This window comes from Carya illinoinensis, chromosome 3, assembly GCF_018687715.1.
Source record: "Carya illinoinensis cultivar Pawnee chromosome 3, C.illinoinensisPawnee_v1, whole genome shotgun sequence".
Taxonomy (NCBI): domain Eukaryota; kingdom Viridiplantae; phylum Streptophyta; class Magnoliopsida; order Fagales; family Juglandaceae; genus Carya; species Carya illinoinensis.
The window spans coordinates 9,754,927-9,777,823 of NC_056754.1; the positions used below are offsets into that span (position 1 = coordinate 9,754,927).

The 22,897-nt window shown below is 38.9% G+C and overlaps 2 protein-coding genes across 5 annotated transcripts; both read left to right on the forward strand.

Moving 5' to 3' along the window:
* Positions 1-1,874: 1,874 nt before the first annotated feature.
* Positions 1,875-5,728, forward strand: LOC122303157 (protein trichome birefringence-like 18). 2 transcript variants are annotated; one of them, XM_043114783.1, is made up of 5 exons: positions 1,878-2,125; positions 2,465-2,579; positions 2,721-3,567; positions 4,191-4,465; positions 4,606-5,728. In XM_043114783.1, exons 3-5 carry the CDS (start codon positions 2,742-2,744, stop codon positions 5,413-5,415), a joined length of 1,911 nt encoding a protein of 636 aa, XP_042970717.1. In that variant the 5' UTR covers positions 1,878-2,125; positions 2,465-2,579; positions 2,721-2,741; the 3' UTR covers positions 5,416-5,728. The 2 variants fall into 2 exon arrangements, with proteins under 2 accessions (XP_042970718.1, XP_042970717.1); XM_043114784.1 differs by lacking the exon at positions 2,465-2,579 and having other exon boundaries at positions 1,875-2,125.
* Positions 5,729-16,540: 10,812 nt separating this feature from the next.
* LOC122303159 (65-kDa microtubule-associated protein 3-like) lies at positions 16,541-22,658 on the forward strand. Of its 3 annotated transcripts, XR_006240631.1 has the most exons (14): positions 16,541-16,746; positions 18,218-18,305; positions 18,438-18,644; positions 18,817-19,068; positions 19,179-19,388; positions 19,481-19,636; positions 19,755-19,914; positions 19,996-20,147; positions 20,239-20,326; positions 20,676-20,749; positions 20,893-20,967; positions 21,048-21,336; positions 21,697-21,839; positions 21,957-22,099. XR_006240631.1 is itself a non-coding variant. In XM_043114786.1 (13 exons), the coding sequence occupies exons 2-13, from the start codon at positions 18,234-18,236 to the stop codon at positions 22,427-22,429; spliced, it is 2,208 nt and encodes a 735-aa protein (XP_042970720.1). In that variant the 5' UTR covers positions 16,543-16,746; positions 18,215-18,233; the 3' UTR covers positions 22,430-22,658. The 3 variants fall into 3 exon arrangements, 2 of the variants coding, with proteins under 2 accessions (XP_042970720.1, XP_042970719.1); XM_043114786.1 differs by lacking the exon at positions 21,697-21,839 and having other exon boundaries at positions 16,543-16,746; positions 18,215-18,305; positions 21,957-22,658; XM_043114785.1 differs by lacking the exon at positions 21,697-21,839 and having other exon boundaries at positions 16,544-16,746; positions 21,957-22,658.
* The last annotated feature ends 239 nt before the right edge of the window (positions 22,659-22,897 follow it).

A 22,897-nucleotide genomic window follows, 5' to 3' on the forward strand; every position in this document is an offset into this window, starting at 1 on the left:
TCATTTACTTATCAACAATAAAAGATATAACATGTATATTATTAATGTGACAATATTTAATTTATAAGATTAAAATTTAATTCATATCACATTAACAATGTAGAATATGTATCCTCTTCATTAGCTAAGGAATATAATTTTTTTAATAATAGAATATTGTCCTAATCATTCAACCTTGAAACAATAGTTTAAATATATGAAAAAAACACCGATATAGATGATATTGAAAATCTAAACTAACACCCTTGGTGTTATAGGAAAATTTTTATAATAATTGAAAAACCCACAGGTATTAACAAAACTTACATGCAATGAAGTTAAGTACTACGACAATTTTTAAATAATAATTTATACGGTTTTAGGATTACATCCTGATTTAATGGTCTGATGGCATACGATTCGATTATTTAAATAGAAAATTTAAATTCAAAACACCTTACACTCTTCATATAATAAAAATAAGGATTGCACTCTGACTGCATGTCGCTTCCTCTCCTTTTACTATAAAACTTAGGGAGGAAAATGTCTCGAGTTATTGTATGGAGTAATGCTATATATAGTTATAGAATATGCAAATGTCGCGCAATTGCTTTGAAAAAGAGCGGGGTCTACGATTAAAAAGTTAATTTTTTTTATATGAATTCTGTATTAATTTATTTTTTTTTAAGAGACTATACGATATTTGTACAATTATAATTATAAATATTATTTATTTATTGTATAAATTTGAGAATGTTAAATGAGAGGTAAATATATAAGATAGGTCATTAAATAAATTTACAGGAGAACAATAAATAAAAATTGTAAAGTTCACTTCAAATACAGAAGTTTAGATGGGAATTGAGAGGAGACGTTGACCCAAACTCTGCAAACCAATGTTGTAATCCTATATTTAGATGTGACGTCAATAATTGATATAATTAGATGTTTTAATGATTAGAAAAAAAAAAAGAAAAAAAAAAAAAAAAACAACAACAACAACAACAACCATTAGGATGGACCGACCAGCTACTCCGAGTGACGTTCAACCATTGGGATGGACCGATCAGCCACTCCAAAAGTAACGTTACAATTCCATATTGAGAAGTGACGTCAATAATTGATATAATTAAAAGATTTGTTGATTTTAAAAAAATTAAAAAAATAAATAAATAAAGCAACCATTTGGAATCTTGGATGGATAGATCAGCCACTCCAAAAGTGGATCTGGCATCCCACACCGACGGTAGCTGTAGAAAATACCATTTAGACTAGTCTTTAATAATTAAGAACATTGTACGTGTCATGCCAATTAGACAAGTGTTACGCAAGTAGGAGAATAAAGCCAATTGAGATGAAATAAAGAAAGAAAAGGGTCAAAGACGTGATTGGGCGATTGACTTTTGTGGGTTAATAAAGCGAATCGAGAATCCAAATATAACATGTAATTGATTTTTAAATTTTTCATTAATTAACTTAAATAAAAGTTAATGATCTTCATCATTTTTTTTTAAATTATTCTTAAATATTTCATTTTTTCAAATAGGATTAATTAAACTCTTTTTTAAATATATATATATATATATATATATTGCAATCTAAGAAATAGAATGATGATGTCTGCGTGTTTCCAAGGATGAATTTCAACGAAACTCCGACTCCGTTAAATAAGTGCAGATCTAACGGAACTGAAACTTGCGTACATCGAAGAAACACAAGCAACTCAGTTTTGTTGTTTTGTTAGGTTACAATTACCGGGCTTTCCTGAATATCAAAAAAATAAAATTACCGGGCTTCCCGTGTTTAACAGAAGTGGTCCGTAGCGTATGGCGTATGTAGCTTTTACGATTCGTCTTTATCCCCCCAAAAGATAAAAACTAGAGCTTTCACAATCTACTACGTAACTAATACGTTCGTGAATAAGTAAAACTGACGAGGGAAGGTAAACCATGTGAATACTCTCTCTCTCTCTCTCTCTCTCTCTCTCTCTCGTCTGCGGACTTTTCTATAGGTCTGAATTTTCCACATTGCTAGTTGCTAACCACTATCTACGGCATTCTAATTCTTGGAGTTTTGAGCGGATTCGCCCCTGTATAGTGCTTCTCCTCGATCTTCCTTCCGTGAAGAGAATTTCTCTTCCATAAAGGTATGTGTTTTGATCTTAGATTTATGCTAACGAACAGAAAGTCTCAATTTTTGTGGATGTTTCGGGCAATTATTTCTCTGGTATTCCAGAGAAAATTAGTGATTGATTTTATTTTCTTAAATCTGCTCTCTACAAATTTGACGTTGGTTGCCGGTATTGACTATATTTTTTTGTCTTTTGGCACGAATTATGATTATGGGAAAATGTGGTTTTTTTTTTGGAATTTTTTTTGCCACTTTATCAGTGAAAATGGGATGAGTTTAACTTGGTAGCCAGAGTTTTGGTTATACGTTATTCCGGAACATTTAATTTATAAAGGGTATTTTATGAGTTCTATAGGATACCAGGAGATTGTTTCTTGATTTGGTACCCGAAACTTTGTGAAAAAGGCGGGGGTATTCAGAAGCGTTTTTGGAGGATTCGAAGTTAAAAGCACTTGCCCATACGAACAGAGGTTCGTAAAGAACATTTATGGTTAAGTTTGATTACAAACCTTTTCATGTACGTGCATTTAATTAGTACTTGTTAGAAGCCTCGTATTGTCTGTGGTTGATTTACTGTTGGAAGCCCCTCAATGATCCATAACTTTTTGTAGGACTAGCTGGTTTGGAATGATATGGCTTGGGCCTCTCCAAAAGGCTCTCCTATAATGACTGCATATCCGAGGACAGTTTCATTCATTGCAGTTTCAGTAGCAGGATTGGCATTCTTCTTAATGTTTGCTTCCTGGATGCTAGTCTCATTCCCAATTGGTTCCACAGTTCGGGGGTATTTCTATGGTGTTGATACCTCAGAGAAGATGGATCTGTTGTTCTCTCCAGGCAATCAGACTAACACTAATCCACGTGTTGATAACAATGAGGTTATAGCTGTTAAGGACGTACTGGCCGAGTCTGACTTACAAGTGTCTATGAGCTCAACTGTTCCTCTGAGAGATGCAATGGATTTGTCCCCTGAGACCAATCCACAAGTGCTCGTGAGTACAAGTGATGCATCAGTTGATACGAAAACCACGGAGACAAAGCATGTTGAATCAACTGTTCCAGTATTGTCCAATTCACAACAGTCTGTGAGATCAAATGGTCCCTTGGTGGAAAACAATACAAAAGTGGTTCATAAGAATTTGCCCCCCGAGTCTAATTCACATATGCCCATGAGTTCACCTGGTTCTACAGTTGCTTTGGAGAACAAGGAGGTGAAAGATTTAATGGCACCTCTTCCTGCATCTTCTGTTTCAAGAAAAGAGGAGGATGCCAAGCCTAGTTCCGAGACAACGAATGTTGTGCTGAAAGAGCCTATTTCTCCAAGTTTGCTGAATAAGTTTGATTCTACAGATATGGGATCAAATGATTCTACAACTTCTTCTGATTCCAAATCGGGGGCCGTGCCAAGTTTATCTAGTCTGCCCAGCGAGGCTACTGAGAATGCGTCAGTAGATTCAGGTACCCTCAATGTTCATTTTATTTTGACAGTTACTCCATCACTTATCAAACTATCATCACGTTAGTTTATAATGTTACCTGCTTGCTGAAATGTAATTAGCTATCATTACTTTGTTTATCTGACAGCTATTCATTGACTGACTGAACATGGGGAGGTTTGGATAGTGAGTTGAGATGAAATGAGAGGAAAGTTGAATAAAATATTGTTAGAATATAATTTTTTAATATTATTTTTGTTTTGGGATTTGAAAATGTTGAATTGTTTATTGTATTTTGTGTGGGAGTTTGGGCAAGTTGTGAGGATGAGTTGAGAGGATCTCTCAATCCAAACAACCCCTTATTTGACTCTGTGCCGCTAGTTTTCTGAACTTTCCTGGCACAGTTACAAACTCTTCTATCATCAATAGATGACAAATTAGTGATTCTCCCTAGTTAGATAACCATCACCATGCTGTTCATAACTATTGCTATGCCCTCATGAGATGTCCCTCATATTTAAACCAATACTGAAGGCCCATCATGAGCTAAATTGCTCCATTGTTGAGAGCGGTATTACTTTTTTTTTTTCTCTTTTATCTCTTCTTCAAAGTTTTTAGTTTGTGCTTTCATTTTCCATTCTGCAGGCTGTGATCTGTACCGTGGAAGTTGGTTTTATGATACATCAGGGCCATTATACACAAACAATACATGCCCTGTATTGACGCAGATGCAGAATTGCCAGGGGAATGGGAGGCCTGACAAGGACTACGAGAATTGGCGATGGAAGCCTTCTCACTGTGACCTTCCCCGACTCGATGCAAAGAAATTTTTAGAGTTAATGAGAGGGAAGACCCTAGCTTTCATTGGTGACTCAGTTGCTCGAAACCAGATGGAATCAATGCTGTGCATTCTCTGGCAGGTAATTACTATCTTTTAAGTTAGTAATTTTAGAAGATATATTTTTTATTTGCATTATATCTGATGGTTCAGTTTTCAAGTCTTGGATTATTCTTCCTCCCTCCTGTGATCCTGAAAGAAAGTATTGTGGAATATTTTCAGGTAGAAGTTCCTAAAAACCGAGGGAACCGCAAAATGCAACGGTATTTTTTCAAGTCAACATCTGTAACGATTGTTCGGATATGGTCCTCATGGCTTGTGAAGCAAACATCTGCACCATTTGATTTTGCTCCAGAGGGAGTGACCAAGCTCTTTCTTGATGCCCCTGATGATAATCTCATGGAATTTATCCCAAAGTTTGACGTGGTTGTTCTATCTTCTGGCCATTGGTTTGCCAAGCAGTCAGTTTATGTCTTGAATAATGAGATTGTGGGAGGACAGTTGTGGTGGCCTGACAAGTCTCGGCCTATGAAGGTTAATAATGTAGAAGCATTTGGGACATCTGTTGAGACAATTCTTACTTCTCTTGTTACACATCCAAATTATACAGGGATTACAATTGTTCGTTCCTTTTCCCCTGATCATTACGAGGGTGGGGCCTGGAATACAGGTGGATCATGCACTGGAAAGACAAGGCCACTTGCAATTGGTGAGTTGGTAGAGAATGGATTCACAGAAACAATGCATAAAAAACAGGTCGCCGGTTTCAATGGTGCAATTAAGAAGGCAACAAACAAATCAAAGTTGAGGTTGATGGATATCACCGAAGCCTTTGGGTACCGCCATGATGGACATCCAGGACCATATCGAAGCCCTGATCCAAACAAGATCACAAAACGTGGCCCGGATGGCAAGCCACCGCCACAGGATTGCTTGCACTGGTGCATGCCAGGCCCAGTTGATACCTGGAATGAACTTGTGTTTGAAATAATAAGGAGAGATTATGAAAGCAGCAAGAGCTTTCCATCATGAGATTCTATTTTTGAATTTATTTATGGCCAAGCGGAGCTGGCATTGGTGTGTTTATGTAATTATAACGGCATCCAGTAGGATTAATTTATACTCGGGAGGTGGAAAATTTTGTCTTTATGTTCTTTCATTTTTGAAAATTCATCATAGAGAAGTGATTGTTGTTACAGATGGGGAGGACGAGCGACTGGTTTATTTAATAGTTCTTCCTCCTTTACCCTAACTCTGGCAATACTCCTAGAGAAACAGACTACGGTTTTACTTCTTGTAATATGTTTCCATACATAAATTCAGAGCTGTTCCTATGCTTCAGTTATATATGCTTTTATTGAATGTTTAATATATATTTTCAATTTGAAAGTGATAATTAGAAGTGTGACAAAATGTGATGACCCGCTTTTACGTGTATTTTCACTGAATGGTTGTTTTTAATTTAATTAATATATTGATTTATTTATTTTAAATTATTGTGTTTTAAATTGGTTTTTAATTTAATTTAATTTATTTGAGGTTGTGTTTTATTTCTTTAAGTTGTTTTGTGGTTTTAATCTTTTGGCGGTTTGTTTCGTTTTCCCGGAGTGAGGACTGGACCTCATCTCTTTTCACATCTTTTTTTTCCTTTTTTCTCTTTTTTCTTTTTCCCTTCTTTTCCTTTTTTCCTTTTTTTTCTTTTTTTTCTTTTTTTTTCTTTTTTCTTTTCCCTCTTCTCTCTCCCCGATCCGGACCCCCTCGTGCTCTCTCTCTCTCCTCCCTCTCCCTCACGCCGGCGTCACCTTCCCCAGCCCCTACCGCCGCCGTCCGGCCACCGTTCGGCCTCCCACTGGTCTCATTCTCTTCCTCTCCCTCCGGTGCACCACCCCTCCAAAACCCACCCCCAACCGGCCGGCCGTTTGGCCGGAAAAGCTCCAAGAAGGGCGTACGGATTTTGCTCCGATCCGCCGCCGTCGCTCCACCTCCGGCCACCATTTCTTCACCACTTCATCACCGACTCCTTGCCGTCCTAACCCACCCATTTCCGGCCTCCAACGACCACCGGAACAGCTCCTACGAGCTTGGTTTCCGTTTTGGGTAATCCGGCCATTCCGCCGCCACCCACGGCCAACCACCACTTCCAATAGCTTCACAATCATCCCTAGACCATTCCCTATCAATCTCGTGTCCTAGTTTGTCCCCGTTCAAAAGTGGATTTTTCAAACCCACGGCCACAGTGAATTTTCACTGTGACGTTGCTGTTTTTCCGCCGTTTGCAACGCCGCTTGTTTTCTAAAATTGCCGTATAGCGCTGTAAGTATTTTCCAAACCCTATTTTCAGATTTTAATATATATTGCTCATTCAATTATTTACTGCTGTTGGTTGTTGATTCCGGACTGAGTCCGAGGAGTTTCGGGGGTCGGATAGATGGAGGACGGAGTTGCCTGTTTACTTGATTTATGTTTGTTGGATTAATTTATTATGCATTGTTATGGCATTACATGGTACATGCACGTGTGTTTGTGGATTTATGTGAAAAGCCTGTGTATTGGCGTGAGTGGTTTTACGGGTGCGTGTGTATCACGAGCCCAAGCCGGGATGGGTTATTATCTCGGTGGAGCTCCTCTGGTCACTCGGGAGCGGAATAAACTGAGTGATGTCCCCTGAGTTGTCGAGAGAGATGACGGGAGCGGGGCTAGGGGATGCTTGGCTACGAACGCGCCGGGCATGGAACCGGGCATCGCCCTACTCACCGACTCCGTGGCCCTTCGCTGGCAAGGGCTAGAGGATGCTTGGCTACGCACGCACGTGGCGCGGAACTGGGCATCGCTTGTTAGGTGTCACATGCGTGGTGGTACTCTGCGGTGTGACACTGGAGCCAGGGTGTGCGGATGACCCCTAGGGGAGGTCATGGTGCATACGGTTAAAATTGGATAATGGTTTGTGAGGCCAAATGGGACTTTTGGCGTGGGCCAGATGGACTTCTGGCGAGATATTGGGCCGGATGGACTTCTGGCGAGATATTGGGCCAAATGGACTTTTGGCGGCCAAATGTGACTTTTGGCGTGTTTTTCAGAAAGGATATGTTTTTGGGCCAAATGGATTTTGGCGTGTGTGGAAAACTTGGGTTTTATGGGCTTTGTGCATTAGGCATGGTTCATGCATCTTGTTTGAGTTTTATGTGTTTTTATCTGGTAGTGTTGGGTTTTACTTACCTGCGGTACCATTCGTGGTTCCGTAGCTTTTGGTGCAGAGATAGAGGACGAAGAGGAGGAGGCTGAACCCGGGGATGCGGCTCCGCCGGGTTGCTGATGCTATCTTTTATATTTGTTTAAAACTGTATTTGTGTTTTGTAATATTTTATCTACGTACGTTTTAAACAGCTTGTATTACGTTAAGAAAAATTCTGGTACTTAGTTATGACTTTCGTTATCCGCTGCGTTTCCTTTTGCACATTTGTTGCCTTTGCACACTTGGCACCCGTCGATGGGATGGTGACCCGGGTTGTCACCATCCGGACGTCTCAATTTCCCCGTGTTCGGGCGTGGGGATTTGGGGGCGTCACAGGTGGTATCAGAGCGGTTTGGCTCTGGGTAAAACCACATGTCCCGTAGGGAGTACCAGAATGTTTTAAAGTTGTGTTTTAAAATTTATGTTAAGTAAAGTTGCTATTTGATTTGTTTTATTTGTTTGAACTTGTTTACTGTTTTGTTTATTTGGTTATGTTTTTGCATGCTGGTTTCTTTTGTTTCTTGTTGTATGGTGTTGGTTTTGGTTTTTGGTTTTATGGTGGTTTTATTTGTTTTCTTAAAGGAGGGTCCAGTAGCATGGTGCAAGCCGGATGCACCTATGAGCGCTTCCTGGTGCATAGGACCCCACACTTCACTGGAATTGAGAATCCACTTCAGGCTGGAAAATGGATCAAAGATCTGGAGAGAACCTTTGAGGTGTGTGGATGCACTGAGGCACAGCAAGTACTCTACGCCAGCTATCTCTTGCAAGGTACCGCTTCTGATTGGTGGGATACCAAGAGGGTGATGCTGGAATCGGAATTGGGATCTTTTGCTGTGGTGACCTAGCAGCGTTTCAAGAAGGAGTTCAATGACCGCTTCTTTCCCGCATCGGTAAGGAAGCAAAAGGCAAGAGAGTTCTCCAATCTGGTCCAAGGGGGCGCGACAGTGGAGCTGTACGCCCGGAGGTTCATAGAACTTGAGCGGTTTGCTCCTCACCTTGTCGCCACTGAGGAGATGCGAGCAGATCGTTTCCAGGAGGGGCTACGCCATGACATACGCCGTATGGTGGTCAGCCATCGGATATCCACTTTTCAGGAATTAGTGGATGTGGCCACCCTGGGGGAGCGGGAAAATAATCTGAGTGTGGGCTCCCCTCCAGGGCATAAGAGGCGGAGTTTTTCTGGTGAAGGAAGCAGCTCGGGTTCGCCCCAGAAATTTGTTCAGCGGTACGGAACTCGACCTCAAACGTCCTCGGGTGTTCGTATGGAAGGACGGGTGCCTATTTGTGGAGCTTGTAATAGGGCTCATGAGGGCGAGTGTCGGATGGGTAGTGAACCCCAGTGTTACCGGTGCGGTCAAGTGGGACATATTGCTCGGGATTGCCCCGTCAGAGTTCAAGGAAGCCGTGGAGGTAGACACGGTGGAAGAACCAACCCGAGACAAGCAGTGCAAGCCCGAGTTTGTGCTGTCACATCCGGAGATGTGGATGATGAGACACCAGCGACTCAAAATGCTGGAGTCATGGCAGGTATGAGTCTAATCTAATCATTCGTGATGAATGCCTTGGGTGGTTTTGTTTTGTTTTATATATATGTTATCGAGGCTTAAAGAGAATGGCATGATCTGGGTGATCTTTTAGGGAAGTAGAATAATTGAGTCCTTTGGTTCCGTGGAGTTTATGAAATGGTCTATAGCATAGTAGTTTGTAAGTTCAACAAATTTCAAGGATAGATTTTATGAAATTTCATTAAAGTTTTAAATTTTGGGGCCTTATAGATTTTAGGAATATAAGTTTATGGTAATTAAAGTGTTAGGTTCGACAAGCTTTGGGGGGGAAATAATTAAATTTCGAGTTTTAGATTTCGTGATTCGGATGAATAATTTGGTGGCAATTGGGGCTTTAGATTTTACAGGCTTTTAAGGTGAATGATTTGGATTAAAACCACCAATCTTGAGAATTTCAGAAAATGATTTATTATCTATTAATGTTTTAGAATTTGAAAGATTTGGGAGTCGATTGTTCTATTATGGGATGTAAGTTCCTTGATCTTAGAAGTTCCGGAAGATGATTCTTATTTGATTAAAGGTTTTAGAATTGCAGAGTCGAATGACTGATTTATAATGAGAATTGAGTTCTTAGTTTTACAGACTTAGTGCTGTAGCTTGATCTACTCTAGTGAGTGATTAGTTTGTAATCATTAAAAATGAGGTTGATTCGAGTTGAGTTGTTGATATGAAAGTTTTTCTAGAGTGGATTCCTTTGAGGATTGGAAGTAATGATCCAATTAGTGTTTTTCTTTAAGGATTGAAGATATCGAGCTAGTTTAGAAAATGATTATTGTTAACTCGAGGTTTTGGAAACAATAGTTTAATTGTTGGTATTGAATTTGACCGAAGTTGAGACCTCATGTTCTGGAGACTTTTAGGAACGGATTATTAGTAGGTTTAAGGTCATTTTCAGTATAAAGTTTTAAGCGGCAACTATTTGCTAATGTTAAGAGTGTATAGGAATGATTCATGTTGATTTGCGGATATAAGTCGAGATGATGGAAATAGTGGTAATAGACTATTTGTGTGTTGGAATGACTATTAGTTTCGGCTAAGGACGTATGAGATCGACACGTGATAGTGGTGAATAGATTGGAGTGTTCAGTCGAAACGTGTTACTCAATGGTATGTTGGTTGGCAATAATTGTTATAGGTCGAGGTTATAGTGATAGGTTTTAGGATTGATTCATACCGAGTGAGGATAATAGATGATGCAAGTTTTAGAAAATGAATTTTTGTTTATTTTGAGGATAAGGTACGGATGTTGGAAATGGAAGTGATGGATCACTTATACGTTAGAATGATTATTGATCTTAGCTAAGGGGTACATGAGATCCATTTATAGTGGTGGTGAGGGTGTATGGATTTCGGAGAGTACAAATCCTAGTCTCTTTTTGGCTTTGAGTGGTTTGGTAAGTTGAATGGAATGTACAATTGAAGTGGGTTACCAATTGGAGTGATGGTTGGCATTAATGGTTGAGTCTATCTTCAAGAATTAATTGTGACTTGAGGTCACACAGGAATTTAAATTGGTGAGGCTATACTTTTCTTTAGAGATCAAGTATCTAGTTGGGAGAATTGGGGATATGGTTATATAGCTTGAAAGGAGATCGTTAGGTCACCATGTGTGGAGTATGAAGTAATGGATCTTGGAAGTTGAAACCTATGCATCAAAGGTGGGTAGCATGATCATATGTATGAAGTAATAAAACATTAGGATTCATGAGTGTTGTTTAATAGTTTTGATGGATTGAAGATTTAAACAGTATGGCCTGTCTTGAGATTTATTTGTGAAGTGCTATTGAAGGAATTAGTCATGCTAAAACTAAAGTTTTTGAGGGTATAAGTAGGTGGGTGAGTTACCAAGAGCGTTTTGATTATGTCTAGGTGAAGTCAATGGGAGTTTATAGTGAGCTAGTTATTGCAAGATTAGATGTTATTCAAAATATAGGTTATGAGCTTGAAGTGTGGGATATCGAATAGCGGTTATAGGCGCTCTTGTTGGTTGGCGGGGAAGGACTTGGGCCTTTTGGAGATGTTCCTTATCGTTAGAAGAGACAGGTGTATTTTGGGGATGATGTTATATGTTTTCAAATTAGGGCCTGGAGGTTGTTTAGTACTGGGTTCTGTCATCAATCAATGGATATATTTTTGTGGAATCTTGATTTTTGTTTGGGGCAGCGATGGCCACCCGAGGAAGGAGTGGAGATTTGTGGTTTTTGGAAGTATATGATTTTCTATGGAAATGTGGTAAAGGTTTTCTTGTGGTTAGGTGTGGCTTGAGCTTATACTTCATGATATTAATTTTGAGGATATAGCCTTTATGTATTTTGGTGAGTTATCAGAGTGTGCGCGAAAGCGTGATTTTTGGAGATTCTTAGGAGTTCAAATTTGTGTTGATTTTGAGGATTTAGTAGTGATTCGAAGTTTTAATGAGAGATCAATCTTTTGGTCGTGCAATTTGGTTTATTGATGGTTAATTTTGGAAGTGGCTATTAGGTTACCAAGGTTGTAATAGGATGAAAATTCGGAAGGTAAAGTAGAGGCATCGTCGATATTAGCAATTTATGGTGTGAAGTTAATAACCATTGAATTTGTTGGGAGTTGTCGATGATATGTATCTCTCAAATATGTTCGGAGTTGTATGTTGTATCTGTTTGGCGCTGATGGTTGATTTTGCAAATTTCGAGGACGAAATTTGTTTTTAAGGGGGGAAGGATGTGATGACCCGCTTTTACGTGTATTTTCACTGAAGGGTTGTTTTTAATTTAATTAATATATTGGTTTATTTATTTTAAATTATTGTGTTTTAAATTAGTTTTTAATTTAATTTAATTTATTTGAGGTTGTGTTTTATTTCTTTAAGTTGTTTTGTGGTTTTAATCTTTTGGCGGTTTGTTTCGTTTTCCCGGAGTGAGAACTGGACCTCATCTCTTTTCACATCTTTTTTTTCCTTTTTCTCTTTTTTCTTTTTCTTTTTCCCTTCTTTTCCTTTTTTCCTTCTTTTTCTTTTTTTTTTCTTTTTTTTTTCTTTTTTCTTTTCCCTCTTCTCTCTCCCCGATCCGGACCCCCCCGTGCTCTCTCTCTCTCTCTCCTCCCTCTCCCTCACGCCGGCGTCACCTTCCCCAGCCCCTACCGCCGCCGTCCGGCCACCGTTCGGCTTCCCACCGGTCTCATTCTCTTCCTCTCCCTCCGGTGCACCACCCCTCCAAAACCCACCCCCAACCGGCCGGCCGTTTGGCCGGAAAAGCTCCAAGAAGGGCGCACGGATTTTGCTCCGATCCGCCGCCGTCGCTCCACCTCCGGCCACCATTTCTTCACCACTTCATCACCGACTCCTTGCCGTCCTAACCCACTCATTTCCGGCCTCCAACGACCACCGGAACAGCTCCTACGAGCTTGGTTTCCGTTTTGGGTAATCCGGCCATTCCGCCGCCACCCACGGCCAACCACCACTTCCAATAGCTTCACAACCATCCCTAGACCATTCCCTATCAATCTCGTGTCCTAGTTTGTCCCCGTTCAAAAGTGGGTTTTTCAAACCCACGGCCACAGTGAATTTTCACTGTGACGTTGCTGTTTTTCCGCCGTTTGCAACGCCGCTTGTTTTCTAAAATTGCCGTATAGCGCTGTAAGTATTTTCCAAACCCTATTTTCAGATTTTAATATATATTGCTCATTCAATTATTTACTGCTGTTGGTTGTTGATTCCGGACTGAGTCCGAGGAGTTTCGGGGGTCGGATAGATGGAGGACGGAGTTGCCTGTTTACTTGATTTATGTTTGTTGGATTAATTTATTATGCATTGTTATGGCATTACATGGTGCATGCACGTGTGTTTGTAGATTTATGTGAAAAGCCTGTGTATTGGCGTGAGTGGTTTTACGGGTGCGTGTGTATCACGAGCCCAAGCCGGGATGGGTTATTATCTCGGTGGAGCTCCTCTGGTCACTCGGGAGCGGAATAAACTGAGTGATGTTCCCTGAGTTGTCGAGAGAGATGACGGGAGCGGGGCTAGGGGATGCTTGGCTACGAACGCGCCGGGCGTGGAACCGGGCATCGCCCTACTCACCGACTCCGTGGCCCTTCGCTCGCAAGGGCTAGAGGATGCTTGGCTACGCACGCGCGTGGCGCAGAACTGGGCATCGCTTGTTAGGTGTCACATGCGTGGTGGTACTCTGCGGTGTGACACTGGAGCCAGGGTGTGCGGATGACCCCTAGGGGAGGTCATGGTGCATACGGTTAAAATTGGATAATGGTTTGTGAGGCCAAATGGGACTTTTGGCGTGGGCCAGATGGACTTCTGGCGAGATATTGGGCCGGATGGACTTCTGGCGAGATATTGGGCCAAATGGACTTTTGGCGGCCAAATGTGACTTTTGGCGGCCAAATGTGACTTTTGGCGTGTTTTTCAGAAAGGATATGTTTTTGGGCCAAATGGATTTTGGCGTGTGTGGAAAACTTGGGTTTTATGGGCTTTGTGCATTAGGCATGGTTCATGCATCTTGTTTGAGTTTTATGTGTTTTTATCTGGTAGTGTTGGGTTTTACTTACCTGCGGTACCATTCGTGGTTCCGTAGCTTTTGGTGCAGAGATAGAGGACGAAGAGGAGGAGGCTGAGCCCGGGGATGCGGCTCCGCCGGGTTGCTGATGCTATCTTTTATATTTGTTTAAAACTGTATTTGTGTTTTGTAATATTTTATCTACGTACGTTTTAAACAGCTTGTATTACGTTAAGAAAAATTCTGGTACTTAGTTATGACTTTCGTTATCCGCTGCGTTTCCTTTTGCACATTTGTTGCCTTTGCACACTTGGCACCCGTCGATGGGATGGTGACCCGGGTTGTCACCATCCGGACGTCTCAATTTCCCCGTGTTCGGGCGTGGGGATTTGGGGGCGTCACACAAAAAGTTCAAATCGGCATTCTCCTTTTATCAAAGGAGCATTGAAGTGGAAAAGAGTTCCGGACGTGTGGCGTTGTTCTGTGAAAGGTGTTTCAGGTACTATCAAGTTTATGAGAAATGATTTGTCCCAAATAGATAATTTCCGTACAAAATAACTGTATGGCGTTTATACATTTCATAACTGTATGTAATATTATTCTTTTTACAAAGACCTTGTATAGAATTTGTCAATTTTCAAACTGGTCTTACACAGGAACCAGTGGTAGGTCTTCAATGGGTGCAAATAGTTGTTATTCTTTGTATCTGAAGAAAAACTAAGAATCCATCATTTTGAGCAAAGGCCATTTACTAGTGCCGATTTCACATACCACAAGAAAGAAAATTAGTGCACTCATTTTCCTTTAAAACGGATGCAAACTTCTGGGCAGAGAACTATAGCCCAGACTGTCTTGGCCCATGTTTACAAGATTTGGATGGAATGGACTCAGATCTCTGCTTTCCAATCGTTATCTTTATTTTTGACATTTTGTTACCTAAAAAACAAAAAAGATCATATGCAAACTAAACTAAAAACATGGATGGCAGCTGTTGATCATTTTAAATTTACTCAAATTTCTGGCAATAAATTCCTCATTAGTTATAACTTTGGCAATGTCTCCAATAATTAATCAAATAGCACATTAGAAATATTTGTAGGGCTGCTTTAGAGACTGTAATTAAAATAATTTCTCAGCAGAAAAAGTAATTTATAAAATATCTTTTTGGGTTTGGAATAAGTTAATTCAAACTGACTCAATTTCTGATTCGACAAAAACAAAAAAGTGATACTACTCAATATTATGAATTTTTCATTTTCGGTTTGCCAGTTGATATATATAGTCCACTTTTAAGTGATTTCTTATGTTAATTATTATTTAACTAATTTTTATAAACTAATTGTAATTTAGAATAATATTATGTGTGTTGAATAGTAATATTTAATAATAATAAAAACCTTGGGTACCATGAATAGAACACTTTTGACCAAAAAATTTACGACTCATATCACACGATACCTATGAATTAAGATCTTCGTCTACCACACAGTACCTTATTTTCGTAAAGAGTAATATTAGATGTAAATCTTAAATATATAAATTCTTTATAAAAACTTGGATATCATAAAAATAAAATGATAAATTCACTATTATATAAAAGGAAAAAAGCTCATAACAGGTCGGGTGAAAACTGTAATTATACACTAGTCAATAAAAAACTACCAAATAGGATGTGCAACAAATTAAAATTTACATTAACATATAATATATTATTTCATTTTATTTTATCCCTCTTCCACCTCTTTTCTCTCTCCCTCCTCCACCTCCCGTTGCCTGCAAGTCCCCCCCCTCCCCCCTCTGTCTATTTTTTTTCACTTGCAACACAAATTTGCAACTAAAATTATTTGCTATTGCAAAAGAAATAGGCACGGTCACAAATCTCTGCCTCTTAGGCACCACCTACCATTCTGTTTTTTCACCTTTTGTTAAACTTATCAAAAAGAGTTAGAACCCACTCTGCAATTCTGACAGTAATCAATTGATCAACCTACAATACAAACCGCACAATCATTACATAAAATTATTATAGAATTCACAAAAAAATGGCACATTTTCACCTCAAATGCGGGAAAAGGTAGATCAAACAAAGAAAATACAGCACCAAAACCAAAAATTAATTTATATATCAACAATGCAACTCATGTTATACGAAATTTTAATTCCAATCAGATCTTAAAGCTAAATTAATCACTCTAGAACTAGAATAACCAACTAACTCTCAATTTTAAGTTAATTTTCAACAATCCAAGCTACAAAGTTCATGTAATAGCCAGAATTTGCACTTATCAAACTAAAGCAAGACACAATCCAAAACACCTACAAAGTTCCTGTAATAGCCACAAAAAAATGGCCGCAATTGTTGTTTGGATGCTATTAAAGACCAATTTCGTTGTAGTGGCCACGCATAGTTACTTTCATTTTGGTCATTCTGATACAACAAAAGGAAAGTCATAGAACCAAAAACTAGATGGCAGAAAAGAAATGGCAAAGCAACAAGGGAGAGAGAGAGGGGAAGAAGAAAAAAAAAATGTAATCATCTGCATATTAGTGTATTGTCTATTTTCTTGCAATCTATTCATGGTATCTTCTCATTTGCAGGTGTAAAAGCAATTATTACACCTGACGACTGTTAGCATCTCCCTTTGTAAAAAAAAAAAAAATAAGAAGGACAAAACTTATAAATTTACATCCAAAAAACCAAAGGGGCTAGCAGCACCATTCCTCTCGTTGTTGATGACGTGTCTCGATTCTATTTGCCGAACCAAAGTCAGCAATTATGCATCCACGACAGGCGATCCAAATCCTCTCCTCTCGGACTCGGAGTCTTTTAAGAATTTGAAATTCAAATCAATCTCCAAACCACCGACCCACGATCACATCATTAAAAACATATAAAAAATCCCTATCGACCGCTCTCTCTTCAACGGTCCCTTCTCCTCAAACGGCTACTTCTCTCTCTAAAATAACAACTTTCTAATTTCAAACCTTCCGATCTCAACACACTCCTCAAGGAAACCCATTCTCCTCTCAGGAAGACAACAGCCTTATCGTTCGTTGCCGACGCAATTCGCTCGCTAAGGTTTGTTTTCCCATCCTCTCTTCTGTGCCCCTTCTATTTTTGCGCTTCTCATGCTCCGTTTGGCTGCCGAGAAAACGTAGGAAAAATGGATGACAAGAGTTAAATGAAAAGTTTCTAAATTTATACGTTTCCCTTTTAGAACCCGAAAACTAAGAGGCGCACACCACGCTGGACCTGATTTTTTTTAGGGGAGGGCGGCGTAAATGAAGCGAGTTATTAGTTTTTGCTATTAGGCTTTTGAAAGATTTATTTCTTTATTCTTTTCCTTCCCTTTAGGTTTTCTCATTGACACAAACGGAATGTTCTATGGTTAGTTTCTCTCTTTTGATTTTGTTCATATTTGGGGTTTCAAGTTTATCCAGCTGAGCTTTATTTTGAAGTTTCTGGATATCATCAATGCTAGAGAAATAAATGTTATTATTCAACAAGTAATTTCCGATAATTGAGAATATCCTCAAAATAATCGGCGAAGAATAAGATGTTTGGAATCATTATATTGTTAGCACTGTGCTAAGGGCGAAATGCATGCCTGATTTAGAAATTCAGGGGAAATTATAAAACATACTTAGCTGAGAAATATACGCCAGCAATTTTAAGGCAATCTTTTTGTTCTTTCTATATCTACGTGTGTATGCATTGGTTGAATTTAAATATCTGTGTTTGTATTAAATTTGTTTCGTTTCTCACTTGTTTTTCCTCGGCAATTTGATTTGTTTCAACAGTCGAGTGTTATTATTATTATTAAGGCCAACCGAGATATTTATTCCCATGTTCTCATCGGAAAAATATAAATCTAAGCTTCGAATATGTGTTTTGGGACTTTTTGGCATGTTATTTCTAAGGGTTTGAGAAAAAGGGGTAAATTAGCTTTGAATTTTCATTGAATGGCTTGATTACTTATACCCTATGTGCATGCAGAATGAGAGAAAAAAAAAAGGAAGCTTCGAATGAGTGTTTTCTGACTTTTTGTCATGTTCTTTTTAAGGGTTTGGGGAAAAAGGTATAAATTGGCTATGAATTTTCATTGAATGGCTTGATTACTTATACCCTATGTGCATGCAGAATGAGATTAAAAAAAAAAAGAAGGCTTCGAATAAGTGTTTTCTGACTATTTGTCATGTTCTCTTTTAAGGGTTTGGGGAAAAAGGAATAAAATAAATTGGCTATGAATTTTCATTGAATGGCTTGATTACTTATATCCTATGTTCATGCAGAATGTGAAATGAATACCATTCATGGCTTAGAGACAAATGGCTTCTAGACAGCCACTTCATATATTTATTGAGTGGCTAATGTAGTAAAGAGCCTAGAGCTTGCTTTCAGTTTGCCATTTAGTATTACGTTCCTTCTTTTCCAGGATTTGTTGCAAATAGTTTTTGCCTTTCTGCTTCCAGCTTGACCTTGTAAGTAATCAGGAAACTGTGCTTTCCAAATATTTTGGGGTATGTTTATGGACAACTTTTCTCAGCAGGTACAGTTGCTTCAATATGTCTAATCCTCAAACTGATCCACTTGTGCAAGTGGAGACGACGTGTGGATCCCTTCTATACGAACTTCAGGTTTTTTGTGAATCTTTTTTAATATGTGATAATTCTTATTTTTTGTCCTCATGCTACCAAAACATTTTGAAATTGTCCTGGATGTATCGTTTGCCGAAAATTATTTCTTATTCCCATTTGTTTTACAATCAGATTATTTGGGATGAAGTTGGTGAGTCAGAAGCTGATAGGGATAAATTGCTGCTTGAGATTGAACAAGAATGTCTAGAAGTTTACAGGAGAAAGGTAGATCTTGCAAACCGGTCTAGAGCTCAGCTACGCCAGGCAATAGCTGATTCTGAAGCAGAATTAGCAGCCATCTGTTCTGCTATGGGCGAGCGACCTGTACATATTAGGCAGGTTAGCAAATGATGATGACATAAGATAACTTGTACACGATATATTTTTTTTTTTTCTAGTTTTGATACAAACCAATATTACCCTAGGAAATATGAATTTTCTTTCTCATCTTTTGGAGTTGGGGTTATAGCTCATAAATTTTCTTCCGCCCTCTCCTGGCTTCATTTTCCAGTCTGATAAAAATGCTGAAAGCTTGAAGGAAGAGCTCAGAAGAACTCTTCCACAATTGGAGGAGATGCGGAAAAGGAAATCTGACAGAAGAAATCAATTCCTAGAAGTTCAAGAGCAGATACAAGACATCTCAAATGAGATCTATGGAACCGCGGAGTATATTTCATCCAAGAAGGTAGTGGATGAAAGTGATTTGTCTTTGAGAAAACTTGAAGAATTACACAGAGAGTTGCATGAACTTCAGAAGGAGAAGGTTGAATTTTTTCTCATTATTTCCTCATTCCCATTTAATTTATTGTATTGTTATCTTTGCAATGGTGTATGCTCTTTAGTTACTGCTCATAGATCTTTCCTTTTGTGTAGAGTGATCGCCTGAGGCAGGTTCAGGAACATGTATCTACTGTGAACTCGCTATGCTCAGTGCTTGGCGTGGATTCCAAGAATATATTAACTGAAGTTCATCCAAGTTTAGGAGATTCTGTGGGGTCCAAGAATATAAGTAATAATACAATCGACCAGTTGGCTGCTGCAACACGAAAGTTGCGAGAGGTTAAACTACAGAGAATGCAGAGGGTAAATAATGGTTCGAATTACTTGTCATTGTCTCGTATTTAAAATGTTTCTTTTTCCTTGATTGATTGTAGTAATCCTCTATGCATTGGTAGCTCCAAGATCTTGCAAGTACCATGTTGGAGCTCTGGCATTTGATGGATACACCAATCGAAGAACAACAGATGTTTCAGACTGTTACCTGTAATATAGCTGCTTCAGAACATGAAATAACCGAACCAAACACTCTCTCTGTGGACTTCATAAATTATGTGAGTTATATACAGCTATATTGCCAAGTTGTGATTATATGATTTTCATTTTCCGATTTGTTTATCTGAAAGAAGTGGATGGATTGTTTCAGAACTTATAAACAAGTAAATCGTGTAGGTTGAGGCAGAAGTATCTCGGTTGGAAGAGTTAAAGTCAAGCAAAATGAAAGAGCTTGTTCTGAAGAAGAGGTCCGAACTGGAGGAGTTCTGTAGAAAGACACACATGGTTCCAGAAGTAGATAGCACAATGGATGATGTCATTGAAGCAATAGAGTCTGGTAACTGTCTTGATAATTGTTATGGTCCTGATACTGATACTTCAAGAGTATTGAATGTTTATAACATCTTTCTTGATGCAGGAGTTGTAGACCCTGCTTGTGTCCTAGAGCAAATTGAGTTTCAGATTGCTAAGGTGAAAGAGGAAGCTTTTAGCAGGAAAGAAATACTTGAAAAGATTGAGAAATGGTTGGCTGCATGTGATGAGGAGAGTTGGCTTGAAGAGTACAATAGGGTGAAGTCTTTTTACCATCTCTTCAGATTATTGATTTATTTATTTCCATCCCTAAATCCCTTTGATTAATGTTGCCTTTTTGTTGGTTCAGGATGAGAATCGATACAATGCTGGAAGAGGTGCTCATCTGACTCTTAAGCGTGCCGAGAAAGCTCGCTCTTTGGTTAATAAGCTTCCAGGTAAACACTGCATCATGTAGCCTGGCAAACACGACAAATTTGAACTGAATCTTGAGTCCACATGTGCAAAGGTCCATTAAAAACTGGGATCAGTTAATTTGAATTGTTTTTTTAAGGTGATGATTTTTTAATAATTTTAGTTTCCCAAGAAGAAAAATATATATATAGCATATCTAATACTAATAATCTGTCTACTCTTATAATCTATTATCTGTTTTGATTGTCCTGTTCATCTTCATTTTTGTGCCTACCTGCTGCCGATGTTTCCTTTACTCCTCTGTTTTGCATCCCCCCAACATACATACTTTGGTGGTATCTAAAATTTCCATTGGTCGTTTTTTTGATACAGCAATGGTTGATGCATTGGCTTCAAAAACCATCGCATGGGAGAAGGAGAGAGGCTTTGAGTTTACATATGATGGTGTAAGTACACTTCCCTAAATTTCTGAAGGTGTGGAATGTTTAACTAGTTGGTCCTACCTGAAGTTTGTTCTGTGTTATCATGTGATTGGTTCTGTAACAATTTATTAAATTGAAATGTTTCCCTGTTATCTGCTGCTGTCTAGATCCGTCTCTTATCTATGCTTGAAGAGTATACTTTACTACGGCAAGAGAAAGAGCAAGAACGCCGCAGGCAACGGGTATGGATCTGTTACATTGCCCTGTCATATGCCTCTCTGAATTCTTTTGTTTGAACGTTCAAATTATATTTCTATTTCAGGACCAGAAGAAACTCCAAGAACAGTTGATTGCAGAACAAGAGGCACTTTATGGGTCAAAACCCAGCCCTTTGAAGACTCAGAGTGTAAAAAAAGCTCCTAGAATGTCAACTGGAGGTGCAAACAACAGAAGAGTTTCAGTTGGAGGAACTATGATTCACACTCCCAAACCTGATCTGCTTCAATCTGCGAAAGCAAGTCCTCACTCACGTCCCATCAGGAAGAGTGATCGGGTGCACCTAAATGACCGACTGAATCTTCAAGATGATAGCTCTTCCGTTTTATCAGCTGGTAGGTTTTTATACATCAATTTACGAGGAATAGATGCCATTTTTTACACCTTAAAGAACTTGGTACTTATGCTCTCTCTCTCTCTCTCTCTCTCTCTCTCTCTCTCTCTCTCTCTCTCTCTCTCTCTCTCTCTCTGTTTTTTTAACCTTTGGATTAATGGTGTTAAAATACCCTCAGTTTTTAATTTACTGAGGATGGCATTGAATGTTGTTGATTGGAATTTTGCTTTTAGGGTCTTAATGTAAGGAGGCAAGTTTTCTTAGTTAAACAACAAGAAGCTACATTTCATCGTTCAACATGTCACCAAAAGAACCTAAAAATATCGTTGGATTCTCTATTTATGTTTTTCTTGTACAATAGGCTCGGACATCGCTGAGTTGTAGAAGAACTCTTGATGGCTATCAGGGGTAAGGGCGATAATGAATTAAGTGGATGATTTAGGCTTATCCTTTGTTTGGTCTTGAGGGAAGAAGTCAGGGCCACATTAGTGGTAGATTGTTCTGGTAATTCTTGCTGGTTTTCCTAGCACTGCTCTTTAGTGTGTTTTGTGGTACATAGAAAATCATTTAGAATGTTTATTGAGTAAAGTTAGCCTTATTTATATTTTCCTGGCTATGTAGGTAGGAGAGGCTTGGATATTGCTGGTCTCCCTGTTAAAAAACACTCATTTGGTAATGGAAACGTTCATGAAGGAGAGTCACCCGTGATGCGAATACCATTCTCACCCATCTCTTCCACAGCATCATCAAAGGCCAACATGACAAACTTTTCAGATGAGCTAAATGCAAGACATAGTGAGACATTGAAGAATACGCTGCCAACTAACAACATGCAATTTACTAGTCCCTCCAAGACAGCTTCTATGGCAACTGAAGAGAATAAAACGCCAAAGGCACTGCCAATTCTTGTCCCTAAAACACCTTCAACGGTGTCAGTTCCAATGCAGACAGCTACAACTCCGGCTCTTCAACCAGTTCCTTTTGGCATTAAAGTAGTTGAAGAGATTCTTGAAGAGATTGAATATTCATTCGAGGAAATGAGAGCTGGTTTTGTGCTTCCTAAAACACATATAAAGCCCATGATACAAGTATGATAAGCTTTAGGTGGACCTGAATTGATATGTTTTAGCTTGCTTTCAATCCGATCAAAAGTGTCAGCCCATGAATTTTTATTTTATGGTGTTTGTGATGGCAAAGTCAATTGTAATTGGCTTTACTGACTTGTGTACATTGCCTACGAATACTGAATGTGAACTAGGATGTTGAGCTTGTCCTTTCCTGGTGTGATCTCTCAATGTTAAATGTGCCTAAAGTTTCCATGTTTTTCTGGTGACCTGCTTGTCTGTTCAGATGGAGTGATCTTGTGTGAGAAAGAACACTTTTGAAGGATTACATCATTTGGGGACTTGTTCCTGTTGTTTACACAATGAACGGATTTGTCCAGAATTGACTTCCTGATATTTTTGTCTTTCAGAGGGAAGAATTTAAACATATTCTCTTCTAATCTGGAGAAATGTAACTTGGAAAACTCATATTTGCTCAAGTGGTATGAGAAGAAAACC